This window comes from Notechis scutatus, chromosome 3 (genome assembly GCF_049901735.1).
Source record: "Notechis scutatus isolate UNSWTSFEM ecotype Mainland chromosome 3, rNotScu1.2, whole genome shotgun sequence".
Lineage (NCBI taxonomy): Eukaryota > Metazoa > Chordata > Lepidosauria > Squamata > Elapidae > Notechis > Notechis scutatus.
Genome location: NC_142011.1, coordinates 174,362,459 through 174,381,765, shown reverse-complemented (window position 1 = coordinate 174,381,765; position 19,307 = coordinate 174,362,459). Strand labels below are relative to the sequence as shown.

Below are 19,307 nucleotides of genomic sequence, written 5' to 3'. Positions count from 1 at the left end.
AATTGTCAATCCCAATTTCTAAACGATGACATATATTATATTTTAAAAAGAAAAATTCAAGATGCCAAGGATTGAACCAAGAACTTCTATATGTAAAGCAATTATTTAACTACTAAGGTCCCTTTAACATATGAAAACTGCACTGAATGTTGTTCCCTATTCTAAGCTACTGATATATATCAATGGTCAACATGCCACTTTATTTCCATCTATTTGGTTGACGGGAAAATTTGCATTCAAAATGATCTGAGAGATCATAGATTTATAAATATATTTTTACTATTTATATATAAGATACAGTATTAGTTGATTTCATGTTTTTATTGCCTACTGGTTTTGTTTCTAATTGTTGTATACTCAATATAGAATAATAAGTGAAATGAGAAAAAGGAGGAGAAAATAGCACATGAATTGTATTCATCTTGATGGAAAACAGAGTAACTGTTCATTCATTCACAGACTCAGCTAAAGAGAAACCAAGCTGATGATGACTGAGTTCATACATCACACAAAGGCATGGTTTGCTGAACTGCAATTTCATTATAAAGTCATTATTGACTGGGTTTGGGTTAACACTAAGCTAAAATCTAATAAAAATTGCTTAGCAGCACATGAGAAAAAAACTCTACAGTTTCATGCTTTGGCCAACACAGATTATTTCTTTTCTGCTTTCATAAAACTTCTATTTGATCAGGTACTGTGATTCGCTTCATCTATTATCCCCTTCTGCTGAATCCTCTATTATATTCTCATCCAAAAATATTCAGCCTTATTTTGTATCTTCTTTGAAGTAATTTCTTCTAGATCAGTTATTTTCACTTCCAGTCTTTGCTTCGTAATTCTGTGATAGCATAAAAACTAATGCAATGGTTGCATCAGGAACTTACTTACCATAAAGTTTTTAGCTTTTCTTCTTGCAAAAGCATGTGCCTCCATTTTAGCTATTTTTTAAAACACTGCTTCATTATTGTTTCTACTACCACAGTGAAAACATAAAAAAGCTTCCCCCAAAAAAACCTAATTCAAAAATTCCTAACTAATATAAGGATTTTTAGGAGTCATGTCCTATAAGCAATAATTTTGAGAAAGAGGCAAGAAAGAAACATTTTTTCCTCAATATATGCTTCTCTATTTATTCTGAAAAAAAAATTACTTGAAAAGGAAATTCACGTTATTTAAAATCTCTGTCCTCCACTCAGTGGAAAATATAGTTGATTGTAAGGGAAATTTGTGGCTGTCCTTTATCCATTTTCCACTTACTCAGTCTTGAAATTTCTACCAATAGAGGAGAATATTTCTAGTTCAGCACTCTGGCATTCTGTACCAGTTGAAGTTTCTGAATGCTCTTCAAGGGCAGTCCCTTATAGTCCACATTGTAATAATTCAAGGATGAGGTAATAAAGGACTGCTGATACAGGAAAGGCTGCAACTGGCATACACCTCAATCTTTCATTCCCATCAACACCAATTGGGACTGGCTTTGGAGAAAGAAGTCAAACCAACACAAAACTGTGCTTCCCAGCCCAGACTCCATAGGATATCATAGTCGATGGTAACAAAGGCTGCTGAAAACTCAAGGGGAACAAGGATAGTTGCACTACTCTTATTCCGCTCTCACCAGAGTTCATCCACAAAGGCTGTAACTGGGCCTGAATCCTGACTGAAAGGGGTCTATATAATCAGTTTCATTCAAGAGCCTCTGAAGTTGCCAAGCAACCACTTTTCTGCCACCTTTTCTAAAAAGGGAAGAAGAGAAACTGGATAAAAATTGTTCAGACAGGCAGGATCAGGTGATGGTTTTTTGAGGAGGCAAATCAGTGACTCCTTAAAAGTCCCTCCAAGCATCCCCTCTTGCAGTGAATAATTTATTATCTCCTGAGCCTGCCTATTAGTCAACCTCTTGGAAGCTTTCACCAACCAAGAGGAATAAAGATCTAATTGGCAGGTGGTTGCACTTACAGGACTGAGGATCCTATCCACTTCCTCAATTCCAGCAGGATTGAATGTTTCTGTTTGAGCTTTTTCATTGTCTCTTTTGGATAGTTGTTTATATGTAGATTTAATCATACTTTCAACTAGAAAACTGTTAATATATAAACCAAGCTAAGTCCAAAAATGCTAGAAAATTCCTGAAGGCTTGGCACCAAAAACTCTTCACTTGAAATTTCTGTTATTAATAAACCAGATGTAGGTTGATCAGGTGTCACAAAGATAACAATCTACAAAGAAAAATGATGTATTCTAATTGTGTATGATAATATCCTGTGCAAAATATAAGAATAATTGTGCAGAGTTCTTATTTCTTTCACATTTGCTAAAATACTACATTTTATGACATTACCTCCCATCCTTCAATGTGAGACTGACATTCCTCTAAAACCTCTAATTTTTCCATCTGTCTCTTGGCTTCATTTATGTTGGAACAAACAGCTTTCATTGTTTGGAGAGCTTCCATTAAGATAGAATAGTCACTGTGCTTTTTGGGAGTGCGCTTCAACAATTCCTTTAAAAAAAAAAAAAAAGAATAATAAAATCAATTATTATACTCTTCTCAAAATGGAAGTCAATTATTAAAACTTCACTTTCACGATAAAGCTATAAAACCATGTCTATTCATTTGGTAATAAATTCTGTTGAGGTTATAGGCACCTTAAGATTGTGATATCAAACTAATCATGAGATTAAAGCTACATAATTAGTATTATTATCCATTTTCATTAAATGCATAGTTTCCAATTCCAATCTTTAAGATGCTTGATCATATTTGAATCCTGTTTCATTTGGATTCATATTTTCACTATTTTTATAAGAGCTATAATCAAATACCAAAACATTCAGTTCTAATATTTTATAACCGCAGGAGCCATACAATGAATATGGGCATTTATGCCTACATACGATTTGTCTTGTTACTGCACCTGCAAATAGCCAACCAGGAACTCTATTCAAAATTATTCAGTGGTAAAAGTGAGTAGATTTTAAGTAGGCTACTATATAGAAGTACAATGACTCCAGAAATGATCCAGCCATACTTGTGGACAGAATTCCATTTTTCCATTCTATTCCATTTCATCATTCGGGACAGGATTCCAATTTATATACGCCTCTCAGAGTTACTTGTTTATTGAAATGGACAACTATATAAATTGGTCAAACAAACGAATATGTTGTATTTTCCCATATGGAACTCCCTCTTTTCCTAGACTCACAGCTCCTACTTCAGCAGCAGATGTAGTTAGTGACGAAGAAAACCTTTGTTTATTACTTCTTGTGCATAACTATAACCCCATTCTAAACCTTGAGGCATTATATAGCACCACTCATCCCCTTGTCACCTCACAATTGGATAACTGTAGGCGCTATGATTCCAAGAGCATTTTTACACAAGGAAGGAGATAAGTAGAAGTGTAGTCCCCTAAACCCTAAATAGCTTTCAGCTATTTTTCCAGTTGAAATAAGAAAACTTATAGGCACAAAGAAGTTTTAGCAATAGCCAAGTATTTTTTCCAAAAATCTCCATCCAGGGATCTTCATTTTATAGAAAGAATCTCAATAGTGTTGACATACTATGTAGATTCCATCTTTTGTTTCTGTGCATAATGGGTATTATTATACCCTTTAATAAATAATAATCTCATTTGTTTGTGCAAACAGATTTTTATTTCCAAATGACAAACAAAATGCAGAAAATAAAACAATTTCCATGTAAAACATATTTTCATACTTCTTCAAACAAAAATATATACCTTCAAAAGAAGAGGATACTTGCATATTCTCTGGATTGGTGTTACCAAATAACCTTCTAAAGGTACCTCTGTACTCTTCCGTCCTCCTAACAGCATGCAGTTCTAAGAAAGGAATTAAATCATATATATTTGTCTGTTTGGCTACATACATCACTTAGAGATAATTTAAAAATATAACTGAGATTTGGTAGACTTTTGCCTGGACATACTTCCTGACTATCTTTCATAGACAAAAATAAAATGAAATAGAACAGACTTTAACATTCTACCTGAGGAAAATATAATTTATACTTGATAAAATAAAGTATACCTATGTTATTTATAATAAAACACTGAAATTTTAATTAACTGCAGAGCAAAACTTTGTATCATTTCATACATATTATGGTAAAGTTCTGACCTACTCATCCTTTGCTTGTTAAGGCCAAAGATAAAGTGCTGTTCAGTGCCGACATAAAGTCAAGGTTATAAACTCAAATTCAGAACAATGGACAACACATCTCTTAGCACATAATGAGTTTATAGGATTCACAATTATAAGATCAAGTGATCATATACCATTTTATTGGTCTACACCATTTTATTAATAGCTGTTAGCCACATTGTCTATACGTAACATCCTCATTAAGCTTTAGTGTAATACCTGTTGCAGGGTAGAAACAGGAAAAGATGTTATGTTGTTGATTTGAGCTCTGAGCTTAGCAATTTGGTTGCAAACGTTTCGTCCCCGTTCGAAGAGACATCTTCAGAGTGTTTTGGATTGTGCTTGTTGGGGGAGCACTGAAAGATATTTAAAGGCCAGTGCTCCCCCAGACAAGCGCAATCCAAAGCACACTGAAGATGTCTCCTTGAATGGGGATGAAATGTTTGCAACCAAATCACTAAGCTCGGGCTCAAATCAACAACATAACTACCAGCCTGAGCTACTAATATTCAAAGACATTTCAGAAAAAGAATGTATTGAGCAGAGGACAAACTTCCACTACTGAAAACAAGACACTTCATTTCTATTTACTGTGTTAATTGGGATTAATTTAAAAGTTAACAACATTTGAATATCTGTAAATTCTGGGAAGTAGGATGATGAATAAAGTGGGCATTTATTCTATTTATTTAGCGTTCAAAAACTTACATATCACTTGGTAATGTGCGTGTGCATGTGTGTGTGCGTGCACACCTCTGAATCATTGCTGACTCCTGGAAACTGCCTAGATTAGTACCTGAAATTTTCTTGGCAAGATTTCATAAGTGATTTACCTTTCCATCCTTTCTAGGGCTGAGAAAAGTGATTGGCCCAAGGTCACACCGCTGGTTTTATGCCTAAGGCAGGAGTAGAATTCACGGTCTCCTGGTTTTTAGCCCAATGCACTAACCACTATACCAAACTGGCTTTCCTTAGAAGTAAATTGCAATCAAATTACCACCCAAACCAGAAGACAGAGATATAGAATACAAAACAAATATATATTTACCAGTAAAAATGTCCGTACTGTTTTTATTTTGTTAAGTTCAAGCAAAAGCTTTTGTGCCTTTTCATGATTGCTGCAGTATTCATCATAGATACGAAATCTGTCTCTCTGAATAAAAAGTTTTTAGATTAGTTATTTTGGTCATATTTTAGATATTTTTAAAGGAATAATATAAATAAAAATAAAACTATAAACCAATACAGTGTCTGTGAACTAATATAAAACACAATTGGTTTACAACAAATATTTACATGTTGACAAATCTATTTATAAAAAATCAATACAAATCAGTTTATTTAAAAAGTCCTTCATTATTATTTTTTGTTTTATAGTTAGGTTCAAGGAAGTGTTTGTATCTTCTCATGGTTAAAGACCAAGCTCCCATATGGTACCTATAGCACAATGAATATCTAGTGTAACTTTATAGAACTACGCATTTTAAAGTCAGTGAAATTACTGCTGTTCACTTATATGTCAAATGTATTCTAGTGGTGTAAAAAATGTTATCTGCATATTACTGGAGGGGAAAGTTATTCAAGACAAATGTAAAAAAAGTGATTATTGTTCAAACATGCTAGGCCTGATTCATGAAAATCATGATGACGCCTACTCTTTCTACTGAATAGGCTGCAAATTCGGCTTCCAAGTGTCCTTAAAAGATCTCATAAATTATGCAATCAAGATCATTTTGTCCTCTAAGTGGAGTATACATGAACTACCATGCCAGCAATTATTTTTTTAAAAAGGAACACTGGAGAAAAGAATATAATCAATTACATAAAGCTTATATTACTGGTTTTGACATACAAAGTGGAGAAAGCAGGATCCCACTTCTTGTTGCGAATTGGGTTCAGGATGCAGACATTCTTCAATCTTAGACAGGAAGTTCTTGTGAACTTCTAGAATATCTTCAATATTTGAGAACAATGTCTGTAAGTAAGAAATCCAGAGTATAAATAAATCAATTTGAGAAACAATAAAAAGGAAGTGAAAACAAATAAGAACGAACCTTAACCGTTTCCTCTGTTACATTTTTATCAATCTTAGTAATAGCACACTGCATTATTCTGTGAAGGAATGCCTGGATAGAAGGAAAAAGAAAAAGAAAGAAATTAATAAGACACTAAAGTATCAGACATGTAGACCAGAACAGCTAAATAAATAAAGTGATACATTTTGACATGAGGGTTAGCATCTTTTTGCAACAATACATACATACACACACACACACAAACAATTAGCAAAGATCTCAGACTCACCAAATTATGAGCTCTCAAATTATTAAGAAATCTCATAAAATAATGTAAGATTGTGTGATTTCATAAAATTTCAAAATACTTAGGTCAGATAAGTATCATTCTGTTCATCCCTGGTCTATGAAATCACTGAATGTAGATGATATATTATTGTAGTTTGAAAAAAAACACATAATACATCCTGAAGCCAAAAAAAAAGTTACTTGCAAATACCTAAAATTATTCCAGCAGCTCAGGATGCCATTCACTCATCACAAAACCAGTTCAAAAACCTCCAATTCAATGCACAGCTGCTGAGTTTTTATTTGCTAATATAAAGCACAACATGGAAAAAAAAACACAAGAGACCACAAATAATATATATCCTTAGCCAGCTGATGTTGACACGATAGATATATTTTCAACTGAAAGCAACAGGAGAACTTGTCCGTATTTGCATTTTTTTTCACGTAAAAAGCTGAAAAGATTTTAAAGCCCTGGATGCTAAAACATATAAAGAACAGTTGCTGGAATTGGGTATGTCTAGTTTAATGAAAAGAAGGACTAGGGGTGATATGATAGCGGTGTTCCAATATCTAAGGGGTTGCTACAAAGAAGAGGGAGCCACCTTATTCTCCAAAGCACCTGAAGGCAGGACAAGAAGCAATTGATGGAAACTAATCAAGGAGAAAAGCAATATAGAACCAAGGAGACAGTTAAAATAATCAATCAGTGGAACAACTTGCCTCCAGAAGTTGTGGAAGTTTTTAAGAAGATATTGGACAACCATTTGTCTGAAATGCCTGAACAGGGGGTTGGACTAATAGACCACCAAGGTCCCTTCCAACTTCTGTTATTTTGCTCTGTTAGTCTTTATACTCAAAGACCATTGTACATTTAATTTCGTTGTATGAGGTGCAATGACAATAAAGTAAACTAAATTATGTTACTGAACTGCACATTATATTATCCAGAGTAGCTCAGTCCTTAGCTAGAGATTTCAACAATAGCTATATAGCTTTGTTTCGTTTATATAAAGCTAAGAATAGCACCCAGATATTTCTTTTCCTCTTTTTTGATATGCATTGAGATACTGTTTTGTGAGATGATCGTTTTTGCAGACCAGAGTAAAATTTGTCCAACCATATAAATAGTGATGTAAAATCTAATACATTTGACAGGTATTAACTACAAAGAGCACAATATTTTTTCTTTCCCTGTTATTTTTGTGATATATGCAAAAAGTAAGCAAATATAGTTTGAAGATTTTTTTAAAAAGAATAGTTAATGCTTTAACAGAAGAGGGTGGAGATTTCTTTTGCTTCTACAATAGGCAACAAACTTAAATAGCCATAAACCATCTGGACTTATGTATTGTTTTTGAAAAGCTAAGCTTCTTTCCAGAGAACTACCTGACATATAACACACGATTTTTGACAATTAAATGTATCTCCAATCACCAACAATTAAAATGTTTAAGAAGGAGCAAGAGAGTCAAAATTTGAAGGAATATTTAATCTGACCAAAAATATATTACTACTTTAGGAAACTATAAATCTATTTTATTGAAGCCTAACTCCAAAAAACTTACTATAGGTTCTTCCCTCACAATAACTATGTTGAAAGATTGAATTATCTGAGAATATACCTCCTCTGTTTTTTACATTACATCTGGTGCAGTATTAATGGATGTCGGTAAAACAGTTAGGAAAAAGGTGTATTTCTCCAATTATTTTTGGCAATCATGAATAGCAAATAGCAATAGCCTTGTCTACTAAAACATTTCCTTATATATACAGAGTATTTCCTTATACCATCAGATTATTTTTCATAGAGTCAGCATTGCCTATTCTGTTTTCAGAAGTTGTCATTCCAATTTGCAGAGACGAGAGATTTTTGCACTTACACCAGCACAAATACATCCAATTAGCGCAAGCATGTATAGATGTGGACTCAGCTATTAACTACAGTGAAACAACTCTTGGGAATAACCAAAGTAATTTGGACAAAAATATGGTCAACATATCAAATAAATAAATAAATACATACATACACATATTTTGCTTGTGATTACAAGCAATTGTAGATTGAAGCAATTAGTCCCTGCTCTTTTTCAAACAATCCATTTTTCATCAGCAATATTTTCTTCAAATGTTTAAAATTATTGCTAACTTTATTGATATATTCCATTTCCCAAACTTCATTCAAAGGGTGTGTGTGTGTGTGTGTGTGTGTGAGTGTATAAATATATTCCATTTCCCAAACTTCATTCAAAGGTGTGTGTGTGTGTGTGTGTATCTGAATACCATACATATAAGTACCGCAAAACTTAAGAAAACATATATATATATATATATATATATATATATATATATATATATATATATATATATATATATATATATATATATATATATATATATATATATATATATATATATATATATTCTTACATTTTGCGGGTACTTACATGTATGGCATTCAGCTTTGCTCGGTATTTTCCCACATCATTGTAGTTGTGCTTTTAAAGTTGTAGCGACGTTTGGCAGAATCTCATCTGCCATCATTAGGCTTCTGTATAGTGTTCATCTGTGAGTCAGGCTTTTACAGTGGTTTCAGATTTGAATTTGGGGCAGCCTATTGCTGTGCCAGAATGGTTTTTTCTTCATCCTGATTGGTTGAGAGTCTTGGTCTATGTTTATTGGTCTTGGAGTTTGCTGTGTTCTCCTTGATTGGTGTCTCTAATATCTTCTGTCTGGTTTTTTTGGCTCTTTTTGAATCTTGATTGGCTGGCAACATTGTGTTACTTTATTGGAGGCCTTTAGTGCAGCTTGGCTCCGGGTAAATGGACAGCTATCATTAGTTAGGAAGCTAGGTTTCATCTGGGTGCCTGGTTGGGGTGTGTTTGAGCTGGAGGTATCAGGGGGGATCTGTTTGTGCCCAGGTGTTTGCCTGGCTTGTGGTGTGGAGATTTTTTTGTTTGTGAGTGCAGGCTTCCAAATGATTGACAGTCTGGTGGAATCATCTCTTCTGCTCATGCTTTCTGGTCTTTTTTTCAATCTCTATGGCTTCTCTGATGATTCTGTGGCTGGGGTTTTCTATAGTGGCTAGGGTTTTGGTGCCATTGAAGTTGATGCTATGACCTGTGGCTTCCATGTGTTGGACTAGTGAGGAAGTGTGTTCCAGCTTTTTGACTGCATTTTTGTGTTCATCCAGGCGGGTACTTATTCTTCTATTGGTCTGTCCAATGTATGTCGCCGGGCATGATGCACAGGGGACTTCGTATATGCCTTGGTTTTCCAGGTCAATTTTATCTTTGGGGTTTCTGAGGATGGCTGCTATTTTTCTGTCTGTTTTGAAGGCAGTCTTGATGTGCTGTCTGTGTAGTATCTTACTAATTTTGTCTGTAGTGCCTCTTATGTAGGGCAGGACAGCTGTTCCATAGGTCTGTTCATCTTCTGGGTCTCTATTATGTCTCAGTGTGTTTTTGTGGATCAAGCCGGTGATTTTGCTTTTGTGGAAGCCGCTGGCTGTCAGTACTTTGGTCAGGGTGCATAGTTCAGTCTTAATGTCTGTCTTGTCTGCCAGGCGTTTGGTTCTAGTAATTAGTGTTTTAGCCACGGAGTTTATCTGTGCTGGGTGGTGGTGGGATTGGGCGTTGAGGTAGTGGTTGGTGTGTGTTTCTTCTGGTATATGGTGTGTCCTAGTGTGCCATCTGTTTTTTTGTAGATTAGTACATCTAGGAATGGTAGTTGTTTGTTTGTTTCTGTTTCCATGGTGAATTTGATTTTGGGGTGTGTGCTGTTTAGGTGTGTTAGGAAGTTGTTTAGGTTTTCTTTTCCATGGGGCCGAATCACGAATGTGTCATCGATGTATCTTAACCATAGTTTGGGTTTGTGGATGGCATTGGCCAGGGCTCTGGATTCGAATTCTTCCATGAACAGGTTTGCAATGACAGGTGACAGTGGTGATCCCATAGGGGCTCCTTCAATTTGTTTGTATCTTTGTCCTTTGTATATGAAATATGTGTTGGTTAAGCAGTGTTCTGTTAGTTCCATGAGGTGTTTAGCTGGATGAACACAAAAATGCAGTCAAAAAGCTGGAACACACTTCCTCACTAGTCCAACACATGGAAGCCACAGGTCATAGCATCAACTTCAATGGCACCAAAACCCTAGCCACTATAGAAAACCCCAGCCACAGAATCATCAGAGAAGCCATAGAGATTGAAAAAAGACCAGAAAGCATGAACAGAAGAGATGATTCCACCAGACTGTCAATCATTTGGAAGCCTGCACTCACAAACAAAAAAATCTCCACACCACAAGCCAGGCAAACACCTGGGCACAAACAGATCCCCCCTGATACCTCCAGCTCAAACACACCCCAACCAGGCACCCAGATGAAACCTAGCTTCCTAACTAATGATAGCCGTCCATTTACCCGGAGCCAAGCTGCACTAAAGGCCTCCAATAAAGTAACACAATGTTGCTAGCCAATCAAGATACAAAAAGAGCCAAAAAAAAAAACCAGACAGACAGAAGATATTAGAAACACCAATCAAGCAGAACACAGCAAACTCCAAGACCAATAAACACAGACCAAGACTCTCAACCAATCAGGATGAAGAAAAAACCATTCTGGCACAGCAATAGGCTGCCCCAAATTCAAATCTGAAACCACTGTAAAAACCTGACTCACAGACGAACACTATACAAAAGCCTGATGATGGCAGATGAGATTCTGCTGAAACGTTGCTACAACTTTAAAAGCACCACTAATATGACGTGGGAAAATACCCGAACAAAGCTGAATGCCATACATGTAAGTACCCGCGAAAACTTAAGAAATATATATATATATATACATTAAATAAATGTTGACATTAGAATCTGTCAATTTAACTATAATACATTTCAGCAGTATCCACTTCGCAATAATTAGATTAACTTCAAAGCTCATTAAGTTTTAGCAAAACGAATGTTCTTCTTGAATTCTTCAACAATATAAATCACCACTAGGAACCAAATTCAGCACACTAATATTCATCTGAAAATTCTGAAAATGCTATATTCTTGGCCAATTTCTAGAATTATAATACTTAATAAAACTAATAATGTAAATTTTAAACTGTTAATAAAATGATACAACCTGGTTTTTGAAAAGGCGGGCAGGAAAAAGCCTGTAATATCATATTATAAACAATACATTCAATGCTCAAAAGACCTTTCTTGGTATTTATTATTTTAAAAAATCTAACTGAACAATTTTTGGCAAGTATATATTAGCAAATTAAGCGAGGTCTTTGTTGTGGCAAGAGTAACTGGCTGAGAATGGATTGAATATAAAAGAGAGTGACCAGAGGAAAGACACATTCATCTCTTGCAATTAACCTACAGGTACTGACTCTTGCGGCTACTCATTGTTATGTAAAACAGAAGGTCTGGCTATATTCAACATGTAAATACTGAATAGCTAATATATATATATATATATATATATATGGAGAAATGAAAGTGGCCTGTCCTAGGAAAAACATCTATGCTTTTGGAATAGAGAAAAGGCTAGAATATTTTAGAAAGGATCACATATCTGAAATACATTGAGTAACTTTAATTATGTCAAGCCCTTTTTTGAAGACAAATCAAGGGGAAAAAGCCTTTGTATCACTGTCCAACAGGCTGGGAGGAAAAGTAGATTCCCCACCCCCCCACAAATTTAGAAGAAATAGCAGGATTTCCTCCTTCATTGTACATATAAATGGGACTCCCCCTATCACTTAACCTTCATACAACTTGTATATATGTAGCCCAGTTCTTCTCCAGACATACGGTACATCTATTTATTCAAAAATAAATATGACCAAACCTCTTTATTTTGCTAATTGTGCTTACTGAATCATAACTGAACCTTGAAATATTTCAAATCACTGTCTATTACAACTCTTGACTTCAATTTTATTTCAGTTTTATTTTTTTCTTAGTAGGTTGTGTTTATTCCCATCCAATTTTAGTGCCATTATGATCTACTCAGAAGACCTAAAATCTGTACTTCTTTGAATATAACAGTATACTTATTGTTTACAAATATATGCATCAAAGTTCCATTGGGACTGGCCCTGAGGCCCTGTCATATCAAAGAATTAAATCAGGGACCACAGCAAGACTTCAACTAGCAGAGTATTACTGAAGGGAAGGCAAGGAAGGCTTCACACATTTCAAACAATCAAAAACTTTTCTTAAATTTAGAGAATTTGAGGGCTACTAGAATTTAGGACCATGAAACAAAATTAGATGGCAACAAATTGAGAATTCTATTTCTCTTTCCTGACATCTAGTGATTATTTGAAGTTCTGTAACTTAGATCTGGTAATTTCATTTCAACATTTGGGATTTTTCCAGGACCTCCCTGAAAACCAAATTTTATGTAAACTTCTCACATTTTCTTCAGAAATCATCTTTTTAGAGTCTTGGTCAGCCTGGATTTATGATACATAATTTTAACTTTATTATAAGCTAATATAATTGGTTGCTGTAATTTAGACATAGTAAACCAGCAAACAATATCTTCTGCTTCATTGGCTAAGATGGGAAGATAGCATTGTTGACATAGATAAATTGATATAATTCTAAACTTCAATTCAGCAAATGAGTCTGGTAATGTCAATAAAAAATTCTGCTTTGTTCTGATCTATTTTTTTAACTACAGTTCAGTTTCATATGTTGTTGTAATGTCCTAAAACTGCAATTTGAGCTCCTGTTCTTACTTATTCATTCATTCACACATCAATGGTTGCTTTTTTCCAGGACTTTATGTTTTAGACTTCACTTCCCACCAATGATAAAATGCTGCCAAATGGTAGTCTCCACATTGTTGGGCTAAAGTATTCATGAGCAGCATGCTCTGCTTCTTACGTTATACTAAAATAGAGATACAATTTCTTCTTTCAACGGTAAATCAATTCTCAAAGATTGTGCTATCATTGGGAACAAGGCAGCTTTATGGTACTTGTTTAACTTGGATAAAATAACTGTTTTTCTCTTCTCTGTCTAGTTGTTAGTGATGAGAAGAAGCCAGCATCTCTTAAGTCAAACTGTAACAGCTGTCCAAACATTAGCCACTATTAGACTTACCAGGCTGGGTAGGAAAAAAATCTATATCACCACTAGACAGCAGCAAAGTGATGCTGTATAGAAAACTCTAATTTTTGCTGCCTTCTAGTGGTCATCAAGTTCTTTTTTCAACAGAAATATGATAATGTGCTGACCACAAGCATGTAGAAATATTGGAATTTTGCATCCAGTTTTGGTTGCCACAATATAACAAAGATGTTGAGACTCTAGAAAGAGTACAAAGAAGAGCAACAAAAATGATTAGAGGATTGAAGGTTAAAACATATGTTGAACTGTTGCAAGAATTGGATATGTCTAGTTTAATGAAAAGAAAGACTAGGGGTGAATGACAGCAGTGTTCCAATATCTAAGGGGCTGCCACAAAGAAGGGGCCAACCTATTCTCCAAACTTGTCCAAAGCATCTAAAGGCAGGACAAGAAGCAATGGTTGGAAACTAATCAAGGAAAAATCCAAGGTAAAAACTAAGGAGAAATTTCCTGACAGAATAATTAATCAGTGGGACGATTTGCCTCCAGAAATTGTGGGTGTTCCGATACTGGAAGTTTTAAAAAAGAGATTGGACAATTATTTATCTGAAATGGTATACATTTTCCTGCTTGAGCAGGGGGTTAGACTAGAAGACCTCCAAGGTCCCTTCTGTTATTCTGTTAAATCTCTCAGTATACAAATTACTATAAGGGAACAGTTTGATATTAAAGACTTTATGCACTAATATAGCTTTGATAGCCCATTAGTGACTGACAGCAATACTTTTCTTATTCCGAGATCCAAAAAATACCTGAAGCTAAAATACAATATTATTTACCAATGCACTCCTATTTTAAACCTACTGTAAGTAACATGCTTTTATAAACAGATACCATCCTGACCATATGCATCCCTCTTGTGCAATTTTACTACCATAAAATAATTCAACTACCGTGTTTCTCACAAAATAAGGCCGGGGCTTATTTTATTTTTTTTGGCCCCTGAAAAAACGGCTAGGCCGTCTTTTCGGGGGTGACTTAATTGCCCACCCTTGCATCATCGGGTGGGCAGACAGCGACAGCTTGGATGTTGACCTCGGCGTTGGTGGGGCACTTCGTATCGGAAGACCTTCCGCCACCGTTGGGCCGGGCAGAGTACAAAGAGATTCGCCTGGGGCACCCAGTGCAGCTGACAGGCGGGCCCTCCTTCCCGGCAGCAGAGCTCTCACCAAGGCAGCGAGCACCTCCCCACCGGACCCTCCGCTCATCCCGCCAGGGCCGCGCCAGAGCCATGTGGGCTGGGCAGAGCCAGGAAAGCGAGCTGCGGGTGCGCGCCCGCCTGCCAAGCAAAAGAGCCAGGCCGACATGAGCTTGGCTTCCTTCCCAAGTCCCTCCAGCGCGAACCCGAAGGGGCCACCGGGAGAGGCTGCCCGAGGCAGTGATAGCGCCCACCAGTCCGCGGACAGGGAGGCGAGGTGATGACAGCGCTGCTTCCCTGGTCGGCAGAGAGAGCCCGAAGCCGCCCGTCCTTTCCACCCTTCGCCCAGCCCGTCCCCGTCCCCGTCCCCGTCCCCACGCATCTCCAAATGCGCCGGCAGCTCCAAACGCTGCAGCGGAATGGGCATCAAGCAGAGGCGCTGACTTGGCGGGGCTCAGCTCGGAGGACACGGTGCAGGCCGTCACCTTGCCTCCCTGTCCATGGATGGCTGGGCACTATCACTGCCTCGGGCGGCCTCTCCCGGTGGCCCCTTCGGGTTCGGGCTGGAGGGACTTGGGAAGGAAGCCAAGCTTGGGTCGGCCTGGCTCTTTCGCTTGGCAGGCGGGCGCGCACAGCCTCCCTGTAGTCATGTGATTGAGAATCAGGTGCTTGACAACCAGCACACATTTACAACAATTACAGAGTCCCATAGCTTTTTGTGGTTGTTGTGGTTAGCTGGCAGCAGGTGCAGACGGCTGAGGACAGCAAGGACTCAGATGAGGAGCCAGGACCATTAGGGAGTGTACTGCTGCCTTCAGAGATTGTGGGGGCTGGCAGCAGTGATGAGGAGGTTCCTGAGAAGCCTGTGCCAAGTGCACGTGTGCACAGGATTGCTCGGAGGAAAGAGCAGTTACAACAGCACGGGTGACTCGGGAGTAAGGCTGCGAGGTAATGGCTCCTCCTTCAAAAAGATAAAAGCCAGCTGTGAATGAACGTACTTTGCAGAAGGCAAAGACGTTTTGAACTCAGCCTCGTGGACATTAAAATTGGTATTTGAAGACTCTTGTATTGTAAACTATTTCTTATCTGTTGTATTTTGGCAGACTTGCAAAAACTTGGCAAGGTTCTTTCTTGTCAGACCTAATTAGTTGGAAGCAGCCTTTTATCTGTGAAGAAACAGAATTCTTCGCTGAAACATAAAAAGGTTGTACTGCTGCCTTTGTCTTGTGTTTGCTCTCTTGGAACCAGGTTTGGGTCAAAACAGTGATTAGCTACCTTCCAACAAGCAAAGTCAATAGAGAAGTTGTAGTAAAGGCTGGGATTTACTTGCTTCATGAGCAGGTGTTGGAAGAAATATCCTTCTGGGTTCAGTTCCAAGTGGGGAAAAAGACACTGCAAACATAGAGGCTGTTAGGAAGGTTTAATGGTAGACAGGACCACGTGGCCTGGAGCTCCAGAGTGAAAAGGAAGGATGATCACATGCTTCAAGGTGAAGGAAGAGATCAAGAAAAGGCTGATATGCTGAGAGTGCCTGGGTTTTATAACCTTTGCTGGGATTTGAATTGGAGCTTGTATTCTGATTGGTTGTCAGACTCCCATGAGGCCATGCAGGGGCAACTCTGTAGGCTGCCCTGAGTTCCAGGCTTGGTTGAGCCTTGCTGGATGATGATGAAAGGGCTTTTGAGCAATTGCTGTAGCTTTACCTGGAGATCTTTGTTATGTAAAGTATTTGGTCCAGGCCTTAATGGCCCACCCATTAACAAAGGTGGGGGTGAGCTTCTACTTCGGAGGTGAGTTTCTACTTCTGAATTTCTACTCTTTTTAGAGGAAATATTCTGCCTTTTAATATTTCCTAGAATATTTCAATTTTCTAGGATAGGGGTGGGTGCTAACTTCCTACACAGGTTAGCCTCATCTTTACTGTCCTCAATGGAAAATTCATAGAAGTCCATGTGGGAAGAAAAATATATTTGATTTTGAGTCATCAATCATTATTCACAACTCATCAAGGTTTGAAGATAACAATTATTATTTGATGCCAGAGTTGAAATTTGACACCAAGATACCAGTTCAGATCCTATCCTTGTATGTATGAAATTAAGACTGCTTGCCAAGTGTTACATTATGCTTTTTAAACTAAACACCAGTTACCTTTATAGTACCCATTCTTGAACATTGGAAAATATATGTTTATGTTTCAAATAAAAACAAAAGTTTTGGGGAAAAATAACATAACAATAACTACAACATAAACGTTTGGAAAATCTATGTTTATGTTTCAACCACTCTAAACAATTTTAAGCACTTCTTAAAGCATCTCTTTTCAACTCATTAAAGCAGCTCCAGGCTTGCATGGCTGGAAGGCAGCAAGGATTAGCAGCTGCATAAGGCTGGGAAAAGCTACAGATTTTTCAACAGTTTGACAGAGATCAATTTGAAATTTATCTCAATGAATCTGTACAATACAAATTACTTCCTGAGTGCTATGTAGAGTCACGTCCTTTCTAGTTAATTCCCTAAACCACTAACCCATTTTACAGTAATTTAGTCAACAGACTTGCTATGTCCTGAAAATACATTTACTAATTCTAATGTATCAAAACTCTCTAATTTCTTTTACTCTATCAAGAATATTATAATAATTTAAATCTCTAGTGCAGTATTATGTAATAGCTTTTAGTGCTGGGTATTTGGGCAGGTAATCCTCACTTAATGGTAATTGGAATATCTGTTGCTAAGCAATGCAATCATAATGTGCCATGTCACATGATCACATTACCTACCAATGGCAATCCCAGCAATCCCTGTTGCCACTGTAAAGCAAGAATCGTGGGTCATTAAGCAAGGACTGTCTCACAATTTCTGGCGGCATCCAACACCAAAGTCAGTAGTGAAGTGACAGAAAGTTGCAAGTCCCAGGTGGTTCACAAGCAGCCAGAAGGAGGTAGGTGGCACACACAGGGAATCTGGGTATGGAGATGGCGGCTACCAGAGGGGGAAGGGTGCATATGTAGTTGCACATACGGGTGGGAAAGACTTATCTGAGCAACTTATGACTTCAATGGTGGTCCCCACATTCACCTTAATTGTGGGAAGCTAGCAGGTAATGTCACAAATGGAGATCACATAACTGCTGTAATGCAAAAAGTATAAGCCAATTTTCTGAACACCCAGATTGGTATCATATGACCATGGGGTGCTGCACTAACTGGAACTTCAAGAATTGGTCTTAAGTACCTCATTCAGCATTGTCGCTGAACTAATGGTTCAAGTTTACTACCTGTAAACAGTATTTAAAACACACACAAACACACACAGACATGCACACTTATATTCTGGTCTTACTGGAAATGCACACACACACAGGGGCGGACGGAGGGGGGGAGGAGAAAGAGAATCTGGAAATAATAATATGCAAAATTATTATTAGGGACTGTCACTGGCTCAGTCTAATGTTTGTCATTTTCTAGGTGAACCACAGCCCAAAGTTCAGAATAAAAGGATTTTCTTTTGCACAAATTTAATTTTATTTTATTTTAATGAAGAAAACAACTAATTCTAATTTGGTACAGAAAACAGGTGGTGCTACTGAAACTTAATTCTGAGTCACCAAATATTCATTCATATTTTTCCCACACACACAATAGACAAATTAAGAACAATACAAACTAGAAGCAAATTGAAGAGATTTTGACTTTCTATGGTCATTGTGCCTCAACTTCCGTTATATTTACAAGATGCATCTGCCATACAAATGGCATGTTATGAAGCAAAGGAAAAGGAAATCACACAACCTTATCAAATAGCACAGCCCTCTGAAGTTCTTCCTCTCCATTTAAAACATTCACAAAACATGAAGTTTTGAAAACTATGTAGTCATCAATTACCATACAAATTATTCATATTTTTCTGAATAATGTTTATAGATTGTTGATATGGAACATATACACATATAAATAATATACTGTATATAATGTAAATTTAATTCCAGGTTACCTTTGGACTTAAATTAGGAAAACGGCTTGATAGATTAAAAAATACATTGTATTAACATAACAAATTTGGTCCTCCATTTCTGTGTTATTTGGAAACCTACTGTATGTGTTCTTAATAATTCATGTTGCAAAGGGGAAAATGCTTCTGTTCACAAAGGTGTTATTTATTATTCTCTTGATAACTCTCTTTCAAAAGAGCTATTTTTCAGAATAACCCCATCAACACAAATACATTTGTTTTACAGATCAGCTCTCATACTGTCATGGAATAATGTATCTTGTCTCTGGTGTGCTATCATCTGTGGACTTCATTACTGATCCTGACACTGTTATTAAGAGTTGTATTGAACTGCCCAATTTTTACATAGCATATGCCCATCTACATTAAAATAGAGATTTTTTTAATTTTTTTATCAACCTTCCCATGATCCAACTAGGAAGCAGTTATTTTCACTGATAATGGAGAGGTTGACTGCTTGCAAAATTATCTCCTGAATCTGAATCTACAAATCAGCTACAATACCATGTACTTTCCAAATCTATTGATGCACAAAGTTCTCATAG

The 19,307-nt window shown here is 36.9% G+C and overlaps 1 protein-coding gene across 2 annotated transcripts in view; it reads right to left on the bottom strand.

The window, feature by feature from the left end:
* Positions 1–19,307, bottom strand: part of PREX2 (phosphatidylinositol-3,4,5-trisphosphate dependent Rac exchange factor 2) — a 124,258-nt gene that overhangs the window by 82,707 nt on the left and 22,244 nt on the right. For both annotated transcript variants that reach the window (XM_087961822.1, XM_026691848.2), the window contains exons 2-6: positions 6,225–6,296; positions 6,023–6,145; positions 5,219–5,323; positions 3,747–3,848; positions 2,342–2,503 (exon numbers count right to left, since the gene is read on the bottom strand). In XM_087961822.1, coding sequence (XP_087817948.1) covers positions 2,342–2,503; positions 3,747–3,848; positions 5,219–5,323; positions 6,023–6,145; positions 6,225–6,296 — 564 coding nt within the window. The remainder of the gene's footprint in view (positions 1–2,341; positions 2,504–3,746; positions 3,849–5,218; positions 5,324–6,022; positions 6,146–6,224; positions 6,297–19,307) is intronic.